This window comes from Trichinella spiralis (assembly GCF_000181795.1).
Source record: "Trichinella spiralis strain ISS 195 chromosome Unknown Scfld4, whole genome shotgun sequence".
Classification (NCBI taxonomy): Eukaryota; Metazoa; Nematoda; class Enoplea; order Trichinellida; family Trichinellidae; genus Trichinella; species Trichinella spiralis.
Window position 1 is genome coordinate 4,178,347 of NW_003526943.1, and position 18,769 is coordinate 4,197,115.

Genomic DNA, 18,769 nt, shown 5'->3' on the forward strand with positions numbered 1-18,769 from the left:
CAAATATTTTAATTTAAAAAAGAAAAATTTTTTAAGCATGATAATTTCAACTTTTTTAAAAAATGAATAAAATGATATTGCATATACTTGATTTTTGTAAATGCGAGAAAGGTTCTACCAAAGCAATGAATACTGCAATAAAAGGTTATCATTGTTTCATGTTTTGAAAATTTTATATTTTTAAAAATAAATTTCAGCATTTTTATGCTGAATTTGAATTATCACAAAAGAATAAATAAATAAGTGTATTCTTATTCATAGAGATTATTTTTCTTATTTCAATTTGGTAATTGCAGTTTTAATTAGGCTGAGTAAACTGCTTTTCTTATCAAGATAAATTCCAACAATTTTGCTATTCTGATCAGTGTTTTAATTGATAAAATTCATGTCCAACGTTTGAAATTTTTTATTTTTTTATTAATAAAATGAAAATTCTTTTGAAAAGCAATTATCCAAAAGCGTATATGCATATTTATACATATATTCATTTAAGTCAAATCAAATTTAATGATAAAAAATTTTCTTGATTTGCAATGAGATGTTTTTTTCTAATTCTCATAATTAATGAATTTTAATAGCTTGTGTAAATTCAGTTTCAGCACGCCTCAATGAATTTGATATTTAAAACGAAATTCTGATAAATTAGCATATTTTTTATTGTTAATCGTCTTGAATACAATATTTATTTCTTCTGAATGAATGAAAAGTTTCTGCTTTAGTTTTATTAATAGCGAGCTTAAATTAGCTTGAGTAATTTTATTATGTTTACTTGTCATTTATGCATTATTCATTTTCATAGCAAATTGATCTAATGAGCAAAACTGACCTAAGTTACTTTCAGTGAAACATTATTATAAATTGATAAATAATTATGTCCTTATTAGATACTTGGAATAAATTCACGGTTGCATCTTTCTTATTTTAATAAAGCCTCTCTACAATGAATTGACTGTAAGCGAGCACATTTATAAATAGGCTATTCATTACTTATAGCCTGCGTCATTTTTGAACCAATAGAAGTTATATAACAATTCGATATATGGCAATAATCGAAGAAAGTATTATTGAATGAAGATTTTCACACAACTGCTTATTCATCTGAAAAGTATAAAAGTACTCAAAGTGGATTGTTTAAAGTTGATAAATCAACAGAAGAAACATTCATATCAAGATAGTGAGAGCTATTTAATCTGTAAAAATTAATGATTCATAATTATGGCAATGCAACAGAGGATTAAATAAGAAATACAGAGGTTTAGAATAATGGCATGCTACAAAATAATAAATAGATTTTCTATAAATGCACTTTTTCATGAATTCTTAAGAAAAAATTTTCTTGATGCAATATTTTGTTGCAAAGTTTTTCAAAGTTATTTTTATGATTCGACTAATAAATTAAGTGCTCATTGGGCATTGAATAAATTTTTTGACACATCATTGCTTTTCTTTTTTATATTAACTAAATCATATTATTACAGCAAGATGATCAGCTAATCACGGATTGACCTGTTAATAAAAAGAGTGTTAATTGCAGAGGAATACTTTCAGAAAATTTTAATATGAAGATGATTTAAAAATGCATGAATAAATCTCTTAATTTAAATGAATACAAAAGTTATGCTCTGAATGAAAAAATGATTTTATAATTTCATATTTTCTGAACTTAACCTACATGCAAACAAAAGTGCATATTTTATTAATCTGTGACAAGTGTTTTCAAAACATTAAGTAAGTATTCAGCGTCGTATATCACGAAAACTTGTTTCAACATGGAAATAATACTAAAAGTTTGATTAAGAAAAAAGCTCAGTTGAAGTCTAATTTTTTCTTATTAACTGCGCATTACATTGTTTACATGCAGTACATTATGAAAATTTCTGCATGCACATATGAAAGAAGTTGATTTAATTATCATAACATAGAAATAGTTTATTTTATACGTTACATGCAGAATGAAATTATTTTGTTTACAAATTAGACATTATTGTTATATAAATATTTACATTATTGATACAAATATGGATATATATGTCATAAGCTTAAGCAGCGCAGTTAATGAAATTCTTGATCTATATATGATGAATCAGAACGGATTATAAACATTTTGCAAAAAAATGCAAAAGAAGCTATTGGCAAAATTATGATTTTATTTTTGTTTTTCTAATTAAAAACAGAATTCAGTTTGCTTCAGATAAAAAGATATATTTTTCAAATATTAAAAAATTGTGCAAGAATATTTTTTGTTGTGAATCAAACTATTTTATTGTTCGAAAATGAATAAATTTGTATAAAAGTTGGAAAAAAGAAATTTCTTCAAATCATCTCAGAGATCGAATTCAAACTGCAGAAAACGGTAATAAAGAAAGTATAGTGGAATGATTGTGTTTGTTACAGTAAAAAATGAGAAAGAATTATCAAATAATGGTCCTGTTAATACGCAGGTTCAGGGAACCCAGCGTTCCAGGTGGGCCGAATGAGACCGGCTCTTTTGCCAAAAGCCATGCCAGCCAGCGGGTCAAAATACTGCCCGGATATTGCCGAAGGGCCGGCACGTTTGCCCAATGCCATGCCTCCCAATGGATCGAAATAGAGTTGCGTTGGCAAACGTTTTTCGAAAGTACGATCGCTTAATGATTTTGTCTAAAATTAATAAATAATAATAATAATAATGTAAATAAATAAAAGCAGGAGGGAAGGAGGGAGGGAGGGAATGAATAAATAAATAAAAAACAGCTATTATTACATCGCTTGGAATATTGTAAATGAATCGAGCCGTTGTCAAAGTGGATATTAGCTGCGTGCTGATCATCAGCCAAAATAGCAGCAGTCCATTCAGCGTTGCCTTCAAGACCATGGTGTGTCTGTTTTTTTTGAAACTTAAAAAACAACAATAAGCAAAGGGATGAAGTGTATGTATGCGGAATAAAATTGCAGTATTTTTCTTATTTTTGAATATCAGATTATTTATTATCCGAGCATACTTACTTGATTGCAGAAAATGAACGACTGTGCACAGAGAGGTGGCTTCGAGGGGTAGACGCGCGTTGGGTGGAAAGCGTTTATATTGTCGACAGTAGGTGGAAGAAAATGACGACGTCAATGGTGCGATGAAAGCTGAAAGCTGCCATGTGAAAAGATCAATCCCGTCTGTTAGTGGTGAAACCACCTGGTGGCGGATCTTTGCCAATTCTGGCTCAACAGTTGGCTCATCTGGCAGAAATTGATCACACCGCTCGAAGCTTGTCGTCCATTTCTGTCAAGCTGTAAATTCAATTTCAACAAATTTCGCCAAGCTTCCAACGTCCGCTTCAATTCAACGTGCGATTCCCAATTATGATGAACCATTTGAATAATCAGCCGGGCGGATCATTACGCACCACGCTTCGTCGTCGGCAGCAATGGAAAATTGTCAATCGTCCGCCACATCTGTCCTTACCACTAACTATCCCACTCCAACATGTAATCTCTATACTAGAACAATTAAAATGACAACCCTCTGAAGAGGGAATTCTGTTCAAAAAGAAAAACTGTTTTATTTTAATGTTTCAATTTATTGTAAATTGTCATTTGAAATTTGGAGGAAAAAGTTTTGTCTCAATTAGCATCCGCTATCAAGCTCAATGATGCTAACAACAATTTATTACATTCAACGGCATTAAAAACAACATGAAAGACAAATTAATTCTGTTCAAGCTTAATTAAAAGCAGCCCACGTTGAAAATTGTCTCTAAATCACACTAATGAATGTTCCAGTGGAGTTTTTGATGAATCAATTATTCATTTATAAAATGTATAATTTAAAATTGTGAAAATGCAGTTTTATTCATTTTTGCAAAAATAATCCCATTTTTTTGCCATTTGCCCATTTATTAATATGATCTTATTTTTTGCATATTTTTAAGCATGGCAAAGCAAATTTCTTTTTGAATTTTTCAAAACTTTAAATCTAACATATAAATTGCGTTCTTTCATGTTTATGCTCGTTTTAAATAGTTGAGTTATCATTCTTTGAAAAACTTTAATTAAAAAATTGATATATTCCATCAACTATTAATACGATTATAATCTGTTCAATAAAGCATGTTCGAAAATACTTTTTTTATTATGTTGGCATTAAAAAAAGGATGTCAAACCTTTTTTAATAAATTAATTTTTTTCATTCCTATTGCAATTTAAAATCAAAATTGAAAATTGTAAATACGATCGTAAAACACAATGCGCAATGAATTACAACTTTTATTTCAAAAAATAAAAACATCTGTAGAGTGTTTTCAGAAACAAGAACCAATAACTTTTTTGCAGTGCTAAATTATGCATAAAATTTAATAAATTATTTATTCATTTGTCAATTTATTTTCAAGTGTATCTGAACAGTTTTACTTCTTATCGCTGGCATTAGTAGAGGATTAGAGTCTCTCTGCATTAGAGGAATCTAAAACCGCATTTGAAATGCATATTTTGAACAAATTTAAAATAGTTTCACATTTTTTATTTGTTTTATTAAATTAATTGATTTACATTATTTCAAACGTCAATTAAATTATACAAAATAAATTTACAAATTTTATTTTTGCGATGCTTCACAAAATTTTGCAATTGTTTTATAACAAAGGTGAAAAAATACTATTGAAAATTTTATATTTAATAAATTCAATAATAAAATTTTCTAATAACTGTGCATACAATAAAATATTTCGAATTACTTTCGCATAGCTTTGATCTCTCATATTTTAACAGATATTATGCACCAGCATTGTGTTAACTTGCTTTTTGCAAAATTATTAAATATTGTAATTTTTTATAAATCGTTCTTTACAGTATGCATTATGAAATGGCTATGCAGTGAACAAAACAAAATTTAACAAAAAATTATCATTTTATAAATAACCGTCATTTATTTTCTTGTACCATATAATGAAATAGTGCGAGTTTATTTTATTTTTAAAGTTAAAATTTATTAAAACACTGAAATATTTTCATACTGTGAGTGACCTTCTAACATTTTTTCATTCGGTGCATGTTTTTAGTAATTAATAAGCATTGCTATTTATGATGAAATTTGCAACTCAACATAATTTTATTATTAACTTTTATTATCATTATTATTATTATTATTATTATTATGTTGAAACGCTACAACCATTTCCATTTCCTGTTGTTGCTGTTCTCTGCACTAAATAATGTCATTACTCCGGTGCACTTTGTTATTAAAAATTTAATTAATGCCAACAATATTTTTTCTAGGAAATTTATTCGTTGCGCTTCCTAAGTAAAAAGTGAATTGTGAAACGTAATTGAAAAAAGAAACCTACCTGACTGATAAGATATGAGGCAATATATAAGTTTTATTATTCTCTAGCTGCGAAAATATATATTATCATACTGGTGTACAATAATACTATAAAAGACGCAAATGCAAGTTACAGTTTGTTTGTTGTTGTGGCAAAAGCTGCAAATTTTTTTAAATAATTTATTATATTATAAACTTAGTTATTTATCAAAACAAAAAACACTCATTTGATCCATATATAAACATAAATGTAAATGTAAATGTAAATATGATAAATACCAAAACATTGTAAGTTATCATGGAAAATAGTTTAAATACATTTAAAATATAATAAAATTGGTTAGTTTTCAAAATGTTGTCAGAAATAAACGCCATTCAGTATCTCCTTCGCCTTCTCGGCCTAAAATATTGTAGAATAAAAATTACAAGGAGCATTTTAATAACATGTAAAAAAGCAATTAAAAATGAAAATATAGCTTAAGATACGATTGTGTATCTGTACTGTACCTGTACGAATCATCATCCCTTTCACTGTATGAGTGACTTCTCCTCCTGGGCCAGTATCTTCTTCTTCTCCGGCGTTCTGGTGCCCTTGAAATTTCACTGTCATCTCTTTCATGTCTTCTGTCATGTCTAAATTCAAGTTAAAGGTCTGTCATTAAAATTTTTTATCACTATTAATTCATTTCAATTAAAAATAATATTCGGTAAAAATTAAAAATTTGAATAATTTAATTTGAATAAACTGACTATGTAATTCAGAAGTATAAATTCTCACCTTCTCGAATCCTCTGATTCACGGGCTCTCGTCATTTCACTTTCATCACATCTATCTCTTGATCTAAAGTGAAATAAACCACTTTCAAATAGAGTATAAAAACTGAAAATTAACAAGACAAGTTGACATTTAACATCAACATAAATTTCAGTTTAGAATAATAGAAAATTATACATTCACATCCTAATCAAAGTAAATATAAAAATATTCAGCAATACATTGCATGAAAAGTATAAAATAGGAATGATATAAGAAAATTGAAAATTAATAATAATTTTACCCTCGTGATGGACCATCATCATACGTTCTTGTCATTTCGCTAACGTCCATTCTCCTTCGTCTTCTAAATCAAATTTGAAATCTAATGTTAGTACAGTAAAACATATACTAAAAAGAATAATAAACACAGAATCGAATATATGCTTATTAGATGGCAATATATTTTTGATATTTTGTAATAATTCTGCAATAAACAAAAATTAGTAACATATTTGAAATTAAATTATATTATTATAATATAAAAGTAATATTTCATGCTTCATGCACTTAATAAAGCAATAAACATTAGGAAACGTCATATTATTATAAAAATTAAATTTGAAAATCACTTTGTAATAATTATGCAAAAAGATGATGCTAAGTGAAAAGGCTATAAAAGCAAACCTGAAATCAATTCTATCCCTCCATCTGCGTCGCCGTGGTTCACCTACTGATTCATCGTATCTATCACTTCGATGTCTTCTTCGTCTTACACGGTCATATCGATCCCTAATTTAAAGTAAAAGTTAATATTTGCAATTTGCTAATAAAAATTAAATTATACTATAATATAGTAAATTGTAAAATATGATTAGTTTTCCAGAGTTTTTTAATAGTACATTCTAAAGTAGCAAAAGCCAAATAGAAAATAAAAAAGAAAGAAATGAAACACAATATTGATTAAAATAAATGTTATACATTGAGCAGATGGATCGTTTAAATTAAAAAATAACAAAAAAATTCTATATGGCAACTTTGAAAAATGTCCATAAAGTTCAGCAAAATAAAATAATTAATTACCTCATTCTTCCAGCTGCCTCTGTAGCGTATGATGACAAACGCTTTCTTACATGAGCGCTTTAAAGAAAATTTCCATTAATTGTGGAACTGATTTATCATAATTCCAAGTCACTTACGTGCGCCTGCTTATAGCGGAAAAGTCTCTGCAAAATAAATTACAAAATGAAACAAATCAAAAGAAAAAAAACAACAATAAAAAAATTATTACCCAAAAGTTCGTTCTCCTCTATCGTACCGTGACATGTCTTTCCTAGAATAAAAAATGAATTTATTAAAAAAAACGGGGAAACATTTAATGGAATTTTCTAAAAATATTCAAAATAATATCGTTATTGAAAAATAAATTGCATGTGTTGAATGCAGAAGTATATATATATATATATATATATATATATATATATGTATTAGAAATTCTCAAAACTCTTACCTGGATTGATCTATTGCTTTTGAAACACTACTTTGAGCAGCGTCCTTTATTTCCCTGTAAAGCAGTTATTATTATTATTATTATTATTGAAATCTAATGTAATTTACAAGAGAAATATCTTACGATTGTGATGTAACTTTGCTTACTGCAGATTTTTCCCTAAAAATAAAAATTTAGAAATAAATAAACTGACTAAATTGACGTGAATGAAGTAAACAAATATACGCTTCAGATTTCCCTTCTGCAGTAGATTCTCCTTTGCTGCAAATAAAAACATTACATTTAAAAAAAGTTGAACAATAATAAATAATTTAATTAACAATAATAATATATAAATATGAATCAACTCACTTGCTCACTTTGGATGATTCTATATCGTCAAGTGGTCTGAAATTGTAAAATTTTTGCTTTTAGCAATATGTCAATCATTTTTAATTTTGATCAGACAATGAAAAATAAGATTAGAAATTTTTTTTACTTTCCATAATTCTCTCCATAACTGTATTCAATGATCAGTGCTAAATATGCTGCAAAATAGGCAAGGATTGTCCACATAACAACAACAACCCAGTACATATTCTAAAACAATATTCAACAGTTCTGCCCGTGATCAGCAAAAATGATCGCATCACCGTCAACTTACAAATGGTATTGCTATGTCTACGCAAATTGCTTTATGAAATGTTTGAAGTTGATAAAGCAAACTGTCACATTCCAACACTTCATTTTGTAACTAAATAAATAAAACATTTTTTTAATTGTACAAAAGTTTGCCAACTCGTGATCATTGGTTTCAAAGAAGTGTATTAATTAACCGTACCTTTTCACTAAATCGATTAACATGATTATAAAGCATATTCAACTTTCTTTGCATTTGCCGTTTTACTAGCACTTTTCCAGATTTCGCTTTCAACATAAAGTTATGCAACAATTTCACAAAACCAATGATCCGCGATTTCAAACTTGTGCACGACTCATTTTCAACACTGCTTTGTAGAATTAATTTCTCCAAAGCCTAAAAAAGCACTGTACTGTAACAAAAATTACTTTAACCAAAAAAATATACATCTAAAGTATGATTCTTTTCAACAGAATTTCCATGTGCTGATCCATTTGATTGCCTTCTGCTCCGTACATATCGAACTCCCTAAAATTTTTACTTAAATGAAATCTGATATAAAATTTGGAAAAAAACTTCCATACCAACACGTTATTCAATGCCCTATATACGGTGCTTCCTTCAATCCCAAGCGCGCTGTACAACGTCTTTCCCGCCTTACAACTTCTAAAGACATTTTGCTGTAATGCATACTCTGTCTTAAGCTATTCAAATTAAATATTACTCTAAAACACGTGAAACAGATTTCGAATTCCCCGCATAGCGACGGAATCGACTCTTAAATAAATGAAAATCTTCACCATTCAATGGTTCATCCTTAGCGCGTTTCTGAAACCGATTAAACTGTAAAGACTTTTATTTAAAACATGTAGCAACAATTAAAGTATCACAATATAAATTGCTTCGTTGGCAAGACGAATTAAATCAATCCGTTCAATATCATCATGAGTAATCTAAAATTGGAATTCAAATTTCACATAAATTCGGTAATGTTAAGCTAATTTTGATGCTGTTATTACCACATTAAGCCCACTTCTCTCTGCGACATTCTTTGCATTTTCACATGAAATGTACACAAAACCACCAACTGCAATCCAAAAGCACAGATAACATGCAATTAAGAAAGATGTTGCAGTCGCGCACGAGGCTCCACTATAATTTTACATAAAATAACATGTGTTCGTAATATTCTCATAAAAGTATTAAATTTAAATGTAACACATTTTCACAACATATAATTTTTGAAATGAAAATGCACAATAATTCTATGTGCAGTAGAATATTTTATATGTTTTCAGTGCTCAAGACTGAGCAAATAAATGAAGGAAAGTAATAAATAATCTTCAAATTCATCTTCATTGTTTTAATTCATTTTTCTTTACTAATTAACCTGTAATGACTATTCATAAAAAATATGTCCTTTTCTTACCTTCGAAAGATCTTAAACTTAGCAGTCGAAGCTACTCCTTTTTGAAATATTCTTTTAGTCATTAAAATAGCGCCCAAGCAATAAAGAAGCGATATTCCCAGAAGCCAATACAACACAAGTATAGATATATATCTCCTGAAAAGATCATTGCATTACATTTAATACTTTTCAGCAACTATTATTTCAGAATTAAAAATAATTCAACAATTAAAGTATCGAATAATATTTGCCACAAACATACATTACATAAGTAAAAATGTGCATTATAAACGTTCATTTTAAGAATGGAATATAAACAGTTGCACAGTAATTCAAAACTTACGCAAAAATTAGATAAGGTGATAATATTTTTAGAAAATATTGAATACGATCCCTGAGGCTATCGCCAAATTTTACAACCTAAAAAGTAATACATCCGTCGTTCAAAGTTGCTTTCAATGACAAACAGCATTAATTATCATAATCAGGAGATGAACTAATACAAACCTGGTGGCCAATTTTATCGAGAGCTCCTGCAAAAGACATAAGCAAATTTTTATAGTCATTCGTAGTGTAATACTGGTTTGATCTCTTGTATCGCATGTTTTGATCAGCTGCTGAACTGCTTGCTTCAATATTCTCATCATGTTTCGTTGTTTTCATTATGTCACCGCTGTTTGCATCGTTGCTTGAAAAATATTCATCACAGTTACTACTTGAAAACTAAACAGAATCTCCATTATAATTGCTGTTTAAAAAAATTAATGCAGTTGAAAAGTTAAATGATCTATATGCAAAATAATAAAATTTTCTCTGCTTGCTATAAATAGTAAAATGATGCATGCACATGCATGGCTTACAAGTTTGAAATATAGCCTCCATCGATTTAAAATCATTCGGCACTCAGTATTACAAACTGGCATGCATTCTGTTTTAAATTCTTCAATATGAGCCTCAATATATTTCATTGCGACTTTACAATTGTCATAAACTAAATCAAAAAATACAATTATGTACATATGTAAATTTGTTTATAAAATTAAATTGGCTAACATTCAGTCTCTTCTGGTAATGTGACACTCCTCTTCCGTCGATGACACCATTCTAAAAATAATGATTATGTAGTTTTTGCATAAATGACAACGCATTATGTATTCTGCTAAAAATTCAATATCAGATCATCAAAATGGAAGGAGTTCCGTTACGTGCATGAAACTTTCACAGTAATTTGTTAAAGTTAAATCTGAAGAAATAATAACTGCCGTTTGAACAATAACTTACGAAACATCTGTAAAGCATGGTTGGTTTCTTTAGCTGCCAGTTGATACAGTTGCTATAAGAATAAAAACATTTAGTATCATGTGAATTTAAAATAAAAAAGTTACCTTATTAGTTTTCAAGCTGTAATTAAACAGCAGGTCCCCTAAAGGAAAGACATTTTCTTGTAAATTGGAAAGTCCACGGTACATTGCTGGTGAACCTGTTACGGCAAAGAAAGCCAGCGTTCTGTAAATACATAATAAATGAGCATCATTAGCTTGCAATACATCTACATTAAATTTTAGAACTAGCATACAAAGAAACAAATTAACAAATAGATGCAATTTAAACAAATGATATTTTTATGCAAAACAAATTCAGACATAAACTTATAAAATAATCATTTACATCATTGCTGCGGACATTGCCATGACTAAAAGCAAGAGTATAGCATTCAAAGCTATTATAGGTGACTTTTTCAGGGCATCAGCTTTCTTTCTGCTTGCACAAGCGCAATATATAAGTGTCAAAAGCAACACTGCAACAAACCATCCTAATCCATAAGCGACTGGAATTAGCAAATCGTAGAACAACTAAAAATAAATAATTCAACTGTAGAACAGTTGTAGCAAAATGTATATGAAATTTTTCCCTAACAAATTCTCCATCTCTGTATTATAAACAAAAAGCGAATGGCTGCTGATTTCATAAATTTTAGCAAAAATAAAAAATTTTTAATTCCCGTTATTTATCAAAACAATATTTTCATTTTGTTATTCAATTCAATCCCGTTTTTCATATATTAAAAGTGGTTTACACGCCTTTGGTGCCTCCCCGTTTTTATTGGTCGTTCGTGTAACCTATATCATTGGATGTTTTTATTGATCTGTGATTGGAGAATTCTTGTTTACTACATGTAAACGTAAAATAAACATTTAGTAAACAATAATCCACCAATCATAGATCAATAAAAATAGCCAATAAAGTTGCTAAAACCAGCGACCCATCATAATGCAGTAGCAGTAAAAAGTTGGCAAAGTAAAGATGAAAAATATTTTTTGGTTTGTGAATTCAAAAAAGTGCAATAATAATGAAAAAAATTATATACCAAATTGACGATTCCATTTTCAAACAGCGGCGACGGTGCTGCATTTTCATCCGACCAGTCGGTAGAATTTCCTTCTTTGTTGCCAAAAACTATTCGCAAAAGCAGTTCAGAAACATTGTCTAAAAAGAAAAAAATTATTTTATGAAAGTTCTAATGACAGCTTTTTCTGTTAACTGTTATGGGTATGCATTTTTTAAGAAGATTAATCAAACGTCGAAATGGAACATAATAAAATAGAAATTATTCTTACTTGCTACGCTGGTCAATGGGAACAAAGTACCCATTGTCAGGTTCAAAGCAACATTGTACCAAATGTTGGTTTCATTAATTTGAAGTGGTGGGGGACGACTGCCTTCTAAGGGCAGTTTTTCGTAGGTGATGTAGCAGGACATCGTTCTCAGAGCAAACAAAATGCAAAATAAATGTGAACTGTGAAAACTGAGGCACTGATGTGAAAAGGTTTAAAATGACTTTAAAATTGTTTAAACATTTTTCTTTAAAATTGACATTAAAAATTAATATATTTTAAATTCAATTTAATCACGTAAATATAGTTATTACGGGTATTTTAAATAAATTTAAATTTTCTTTTCAGTTAAGGGAGGGGATTTTCAAAATTTTTTTTTTAATTTTCCACGCGACAAGTTTCAAACAACAATCAGCACAATATTGCAGTTTATTAGAAGTGAATGCAAAATAAAATGCACAAAATTTTGACCTTTGACAAAATTGAACACATTTTGCCTTTTCTATGGAAAGTTTTTCACGGTCGCAATCAACTGATTGGAATAATGGACAAATTCCGTAACTTCCCTTTCTCGTTGTTCACCAATGGATATCTGAAAAAATTGATGCAAAAAGCTGATGTTAAAAAGTAATGCAATTTTCAGTTTTGCAACTTTAAATAATAAACAACACACATTGTACAAATAGCATAACACCAATTTTCACCAATAAAATATTAAGCAAATATCTTTATAACTCACATTATAATTATAACAAGGTGCAATCAGAATTTAATAAATTTTTAAACTACCCGTTTCGAAAATAATTAATGGAACAAAAGTGGAGTATTTCACACTTACAAAGTCTTGAACAGATTGTTGGAAATTTTCACAAATTTCTTTCGTTTTATTCTTTTCAATAATGTCAATCAGAGATTTGGCCAGAGTATAAGCTTCTCTAAATTGTAAAAATTAAGCAAAACAACCACATAATACAGTACAGTGATTGTATTGTTACGTAGGAAGTAAAACTGATCCATCTTTTGATATATGGCTTTCACACAAAGCACCGTGATGCAAAACTTTGCACAGTGAAGTACATTTATCTTTGATAATTAGCATAATTTCCACAAATTCTACAAAAGCAATAAAACCAAGTCTAATAACAAAGAATAAAAATAAAAGCAAACAAAAAATAATAAGTTCAACCACTTTCTGATGTAAATTTGCTTCGAAACTCTTTCAACGGCTCAATCTAAATTACATTTTTTTAATAAAATTGGAAATCAAAATAATTTCAATACCTGAAACTGTTTTCCGTACATTTCCAGTTCAGCATCATCAGTCGCAGAAAATAATGAATCCTAAGATTTGCTTTTCAATTTTTAAATAAATATCTTAAAGAAAAGTGAGTTTTCCTATAAATATAAATAAATCTTCTACTTCATTGGACTGGCAATTAACTTCCTCTTTTGGAGAATTATCAGCATCCGTTGCATTGATAGCTTCTCGCAATTCAGCCCATACTTTCGCAACGTCTAATTGAAGAATAGCATTTCCACTTTTCATCGTCAGATATACTACAGTAAAATTAATTTAAATATATACAGCATGTTAAAAAAACAAATTTAACATTTAAAATAATCAGTTATAATGAAAAAATGAAAATACAAAAAAATTTAATTGTAAATATAAGCAGAAAATTTCAAACATTCAAATTAAAAATTCATAAGAAAAAAGTTTTTGTAAAAGTAAATAAAATAATTGCAATGCACAAAAAGATTGAAGCACGTCAGTTGACATTTTTAATGATTACAATGCAATGATATGAATACCACAGTTTGAGTTTGAGATATAATAAAGTAGAAAAGTATTTCTGTATCACTTAAAAAATTTGTTAACTTGTTCTCTCAAATTTTATGAAGCAGAAATAAATTTAGAAAATTAAGAATGATGAAATCAAAATTCAAAAATATTCGTTACATACTTTTGTTGCTTTACAGTGCTCGATTGGTCAATGCACTTATGCTTTATAAATAAAATGCGCTCGTAGATTCTGAAATTTGCATAAATATAGCTAGTCAGTGTTTTACATGGGCACAAGAGGTTATTAATGAGGATCAATAGAACTTCTTTGTTTTTGCTTTTTGAAGAAGTTTGCAAAAAGTACACATAGCCAGATTGTCAACGAATTGCGACCGCAACAACATTTGAAAAAAAGTAATGAACTTTTCATGCCTTAAAATTGCTATATGTATACTAGAGAAAGAATGCAAATTATACAACGAAACGCACAATGCAAGATCCAATATGCAATCAGATGCTGTTGTGAAAAAATTCACCAAGAGTCATTTAATTGTTTATTAAGTAATTTAATTATTTGCTTTAAGTTGAAAAACCAATGAAAACAATTCTACGATAGTTATAACTATCCATTTTATAACTAACATTTGTTGGAAATTCAGGATAACGACTTCGAGTCAGCTGCTGAAATCGGATACTACCGGAAAACATATCTATAACACTTGGTAATAATTATACTATTTTTCTTCGGATATTCTTTCGATAGAATTGTTTATTCGAACTACGAAAACCGAAATGTTAAACCTTCACTAGGCGCAAAATTGTGTGGGTACCGTTAAGAGAATTGTTTTTCTTTCTGTTCGTTTGATATTGGCATCATACCAACATCCTCTTCTTGTATATTTGCGAGGAAAACATCAAAATTATGATTATTATTATTGAGTTTTTTTGACACGACTGAGGCGAAATACGAGTTTCTATCTTTGTTCGGTGTTTTAGTCCTATGTGGTTTGCAGTGCAGAGCTGCAAATAAACTGGGCTAAATTTCTTAATCATTTTACTTGACAGTCATAAATCGTTACATCTCTGATCTGTCTACAACTGAAAGCTATGGATTAGTGAGACGGACAATTTTTCGAAGGTTGAATTGGTGTGAGGAATAATTTGCAGTCTACAAACCTGACTGCCTGTAATTATTATTACTGTAGAAGAATTTCCAACAGCGTTTATCACTTTCTGCGTGGTCATTAAATTTAAAAATGTGACACTATAAAGAATATTTTAATAAATTTGAATTTTATTTAAATTAATGTAACATAATTCGAAATATAATTTCAAAGTAAATGTCATAAAGTATCCATTTTTTAAAACTTTATCTCAGTATGGTTGAAATAAAGAAATCTGTTGGAAACAAAGACTCCGGAAAACTTCCTGAGAACTGAGCGAGATTGCGTAATGCCTAGATGTAGGTCATGGTTGCCAATGGAGACTGCCCTGCACACTACATTGCTTGACAGCGGATAACCAAAGTTACAGTAAACTAGTACCTGATTATCTCCACGACCGTAATTGAATATGTATATATGTATATATAGTAGACTCGACGGTGTGGTGGTTGGTTGTTTACGTGGGGGTTAGGTGGTTTTCAACGTGGTTGGTGGTTTTTCTGTTGTGTTTTTCCCCCACTGTTTGTATCTTGCATTGAATTGATTGCATTGCGATTAATCGACTGAGTTTTGTTGATTCACGCTCGATTGTGCACGAGGGACAATCACGCGCGCATGGTCAGAATCGCGTCGGACGGATATAGCAAAATACAGTCCGCTATATCTGAGGATCAGGTTGCCTGTAAATTGCGTTCGCAATCAGATCTTTATTATGTTTCATCTAGAAGCTGCGACAAAATTTTAACTAGTGCGTTCTTTACAATTTTCAAGTATGTTATTTTTAGAATGTTGAAATTTTTCTTGATTTCACAGCAGTTTTAAAAAAGTGGAAATCAAACGTTCAATTACCATTGATTCAGATTTTCCTTGTTAAACAATAATTGTTTTAGCAATGTTATGCCGTGGGTGTAGTAAGCAGAGTTACTCCGGCCATCATTTCACATGCCTGATTTGTGTGGATTACAGTCTTTGCGAAGATTGTCATTCCAAGAAACATATCAGCATGTTTCATACTAATAGTCACTCCATGCAGTGCGTTGGACTGCAAACTGTTGGTAATTGCTTCTTTATCATCGTTTGGTTTTTCTCGTTTGTTCAATACAGTGCAATAAATGCATTAAGCAGTGTATTAAACATCCTAATTTTCAAACACTGTGTGAGAATTGTTGTTTTACTACCGCTTCTTTTATTACAGATTTGTTTTTATTCCAATATTTTTTAATAATTCGGATTTTTGATTTTGTTAGATCACCAGCTTTCGTTGGCATGCCCATTCTGCAGCGAACAGGGTTTTTTTATGGATAGCCTTGTTTCTCATATTCAGAGTGACCATAACGGAGAAACAGCTGAAGTATTATGCCCAATATGTGTGGCGCAATCAAGTTCAATAAATTTTCTAAAATACGATGAGCTCCAAGTCCACATGAATTATACGCATGAATTTGGGTTAGTAATTTTTAATTTCCATTTTTCAGTTAAAAAATGAATTTCTTTACAAGCAAATTTTTACGTTTATTATATTATTTTACTTTATATATATTAATTTAAATTTTAAGGACATCAACGACGCAGCGAGAGGGGCCGATGATTCAGTACATAAACCAGCATGTGAATCCGGCAACTGGAAGTAGCTTTTTTATATTTATTTGTCTAAACGTTATAAAAATGTGTTTTTACAAAATTACTTTTAGTTCCAATTTTTTTTGGAACTAGAAATGATTCTATAATGTTTTCATATCAGTTTAGCGCCGACCTGTAAGTTGCAATCATTTTTTCATTGTACAGTGTTACGTCTTTCATGTAAAAAATTTATAGGCCGTACGACCGACATGGCTACATATTTACTGAAGGGTAATGTTTTTTTTCTTAAACTGTATATCGATATGATTTTCAATTGTTTGAATGAATTTGATTGTTAAAATTTGCTTTTATAGAAAAGATCCGAGAAACCGAGGATAATTGAGATTATGATGATTTGTTTCAATGGTTGTGATGGGAACATTTTGTATTTAGATTTCAAGCGTAGTCGAATGATTTTATCTTTTTTTTTTCAAAATTTCGAAGATATTTTAAAGTTCATACATTTTAATTTTCGTTATTCATGCGCAACTGTTTAATATTGTTTTGTTTATGTTTATGTTTATGTTTTTTCTTTTGTTTTCTATCGCTTGACTTCATTCACTGTAATCGCTATTTTTTTACTTAATACTACTGATGGAAAATGAAGAATGAAGTTAAAGAGAAAGTTGCTCATTCTCTACACTTTTAAGTGAATGTTTGAAATATATACTTGGACGTTTAGAAAACGCTCATATTTACCGATTTCTGGTAAATAATTTTTCATACTTTTTCAAAATAACATGAAAATATACGAAAAAAAATTTACGGCTGTAGCATATGTGGCACATTATTTGAGATAGATAAATAAGAACTGCGCATGAGCATCTTATTGAGATCCACTGTAAGTTAGTGTGTGTGAGTCAGTAAAATGTGTGCGTTATCCATTGAACGTGTGTTGGTGTGTCTATTTGGTTTTACTTAGTAATGATCGTACAAATAAGCTGCCAATGATTTTGCACATTTGGCGACGAATATTCAGTAACGATCGCAGTGAAGCTGAATTTTCAGTCAATTGTGGTAAGTTTTCAAAATGAGACGTGAAAAAGATCGAACAGTATCCCGTATGAAGGGAGATATTTTCCTGTCAGCCATTGGATTTGGACTTTCAAATTCGGGAAGAATAAATAAGTCATACTTTGAGCAAGTGTGCTATGTAAAAGGTCTATGTATTGCATTGAAGATGATGAATTGAGCACGGCACAACTTGAGCTTTTATTTCGCTTGTCACAGCTAAGCTCGCCGTAGTGGTTCCTGAAAGGCGCACATGAGTGAGCAAGTGAAGAGATCGAATAAATTTTCGAACTGTTTTCACAGCGCGAATAGAATTTGGTATCGGTTAGTCGTTATCACAGGGGACTACGTTAGCCGTTGGAAGGAAGGTGGTGGAAAGTGGTTTGGCTTTGGTAAAGACTTCGATGAACGATTATTACACGAGATCACGCCTTCATCAATGGGTTTAATTATGAGAAAAAAATAATTATTGAAATTCGTCAACGATGGCCAAATGGATTAGACGTTTGAAACCACAAATTCCATCTGCAAATGTAATCCAACTAGCAGCCATGGAAAAAATGCTCCAATTAGAAGCCGAAGCTACACAGAGAACAGAAAACAGACGTTAGGAAAGATTGGAAACAAGATTGATATACAACGAAAATTACAATGAAGAAAAAGCATACGGACAGTGTGGTCAAAAATGGCATAGAAATCAAACGGACTGCAAAAAACGATTTGTTAAATGTTTTTCTCGTTGTGGAAAATCTGGGCATTTTGCCAAAATGAAAAAGCTAACGAGAAGACTGCAGAGAAATATGCAAAACGGTGAAGTATGTGGGCAGTTGTCAAAATTGTGGATGATTTACAGTCAGAAAAGAATGAAATAGAAAAGAAAAAAACATCAATGCTGAACCATCTCCAACAGATGTGTTGAAAAGTGGAATACGATACTGGCTCGTCTGTATTGGTGAGAAATGAAAAGTAGTGGATCAGAGTGGACGACAAATGTTA

At 29.9% G+C, this 18,769-nt stretch overlaps 6 protein-coding genes across 6 annotated transcripts; 2 read left to right on the top strand and 4 right to left on the bottom strand.

Annotated features, from left to right (window-relative positions):
• Positions 1-1,117: 1,117 nt before the first annotated feature.
• On the bottom strand, positions 1,118-3,345 carry Tsp_01085 (nucleolar MIF4G domain-containing protein 1). Its single transcript, XM_003376805.1, has 5 exons — positions 3,319-3,345; positions 2,982-3,253; positions 2,744-2,861; positions 2,438-2,640; positions 1,118-1,190 (listed from the first exon to the last, which is right to left on the bottom strand). Exons 1-5 carry the CDS (start codon positions 3,343-3,345, stop codon positions 1,118-1,120), a joined length of 693 nt encoding a protein of 230 aa, XP_003376853.1.
• A 2,292-nt stretch (positions 3,346-5,637) lies between these two features.
• On the bottom strand, positions 5,638-5,921 carry Tsp_01084 (vitamin B6 biosynthesis protein). The gene is made up of 2 exons (XM_003376806.1): positions 5,798-5,921; positions 5,638-5,690 (listed from the first exon to the last, which is right to left on the bottom strand). The coding sequence occupies exons 1-2, from the start codon at positions 5,919-5,921 to the stop codon at positions 5,638-5,640; spliced, it is 177 nt and encodes a 58-aa protein (XP_003376854.1).
• A 143-nt stretch (positions 5,922-6,064) lies between these two features.
• Tsp_01083 (nucleolar MIF4G domain-containing protein 1) lies at positions 6,065-12,341 on the bottom strand. The gene is made up of 28 exons (XM_003376807.1): positions 12,200-12,341; positions 11,950-12,068; positions 11,250-11,434; positions 10,967-11,087; positions 10,863-10,914; positions 10,635-10,685; positions 10,499-10,572; positions 10,089-10,304; positions 9,925-10,001; positions 9,603-9,737; positions 9,193-9,325; positions 9,064-9,126; positions 8,906-9,016; positions 8,758-8,871; positions 8,621-8,701; positions 8,396-8,569; positions 8,198-8,287; positions 8,033-8,133; positions 7,906-7,941; positions 7,744-7,815; positions 7,678-7,713; positions 7,555-7,608; positions 7,336-7,377; positions 7,244-7,270; positions 7,128-7,184; positions 6,732-6,836; positions 6,349-6,411; positions 6,065-6,131 (listed from the first exon to the last, which is right to left on the bottom strand). The coding sequence occupies exons 1-28, from the start codon at positions 12,339-12,341 to the stop codon at positions 6,065-6,067; spliced, it is 2,598 nt and encodes an 865-aa protein (XP_003376855.1).
• A 357-nt stretch (positions 12,342-12,698) lies between these two features.
• On the bottom strand, positions 12,699-15,224 carry Tsp_01082 (putative ATPase). The gene is made up of 9 exons (XM_003376808.1): positions 15,156-15,224; positions 14,859-15,015; positions 14,573-14,689; positions 13,638-13,753; positions 13,478-13,537; positions 13,383-13,428; positions 13,192-13,309; positions 13,035-13,131; positions 12,699-12,788 (listed from the first exon to the last, which is right to left on the bottom strand). The coding sequence occupies exons 1-9, from the start codon at positions 15,222-15,224 to the stop codon at positions 12,699-12,701; spliced, it is 870 nt and encodes a 289-aa protein (XP_003376856.1).
• A 533-nt stretch (positions 15,225-15,757) lies between these two features.
• On the top strand, positions 15,758-17,105 carry Tsp_01081 (nucleolar MIF4G domain-containing protein 1). Its single transcript, XM_003376809.1, has 6 exons — positions 15,758-15,890; positions 16,033-16,197; positions 16,390-16,588; positions 16,699-16,769; positions 16,889-16,993; positions 17,077-17,105. Exons 1-6 carry the CDS (start codon positions 15,758-15,760, stop codon positions 17,103-17,105), a joined length of 702 nt encoding a protein of 233 aa, XP_003376857.1.
• A 1,153-nt stretch (positions 17,106-18,258) lies between these two features.
• On the top strand, positions 18,259-18,692 carry Tsp_01080 (nucleolar MIF4G domain-containing protein 1). The gene is made up of 3 exons (XM_003376810.1): positions 18,259-18,379; positions 18,431-18,588; positions 18,627-18,692. The coding sequence occupies exons 1-3, from the start codon at positions 18,259-18,261 to the stop codon at positions 18,690-18,692; spliced, it is 345 nt and encodes a 114-aa protein (XP_003376858.1).
• Positions 18,693-18,769: the final 77 nt, after the last annotated feature.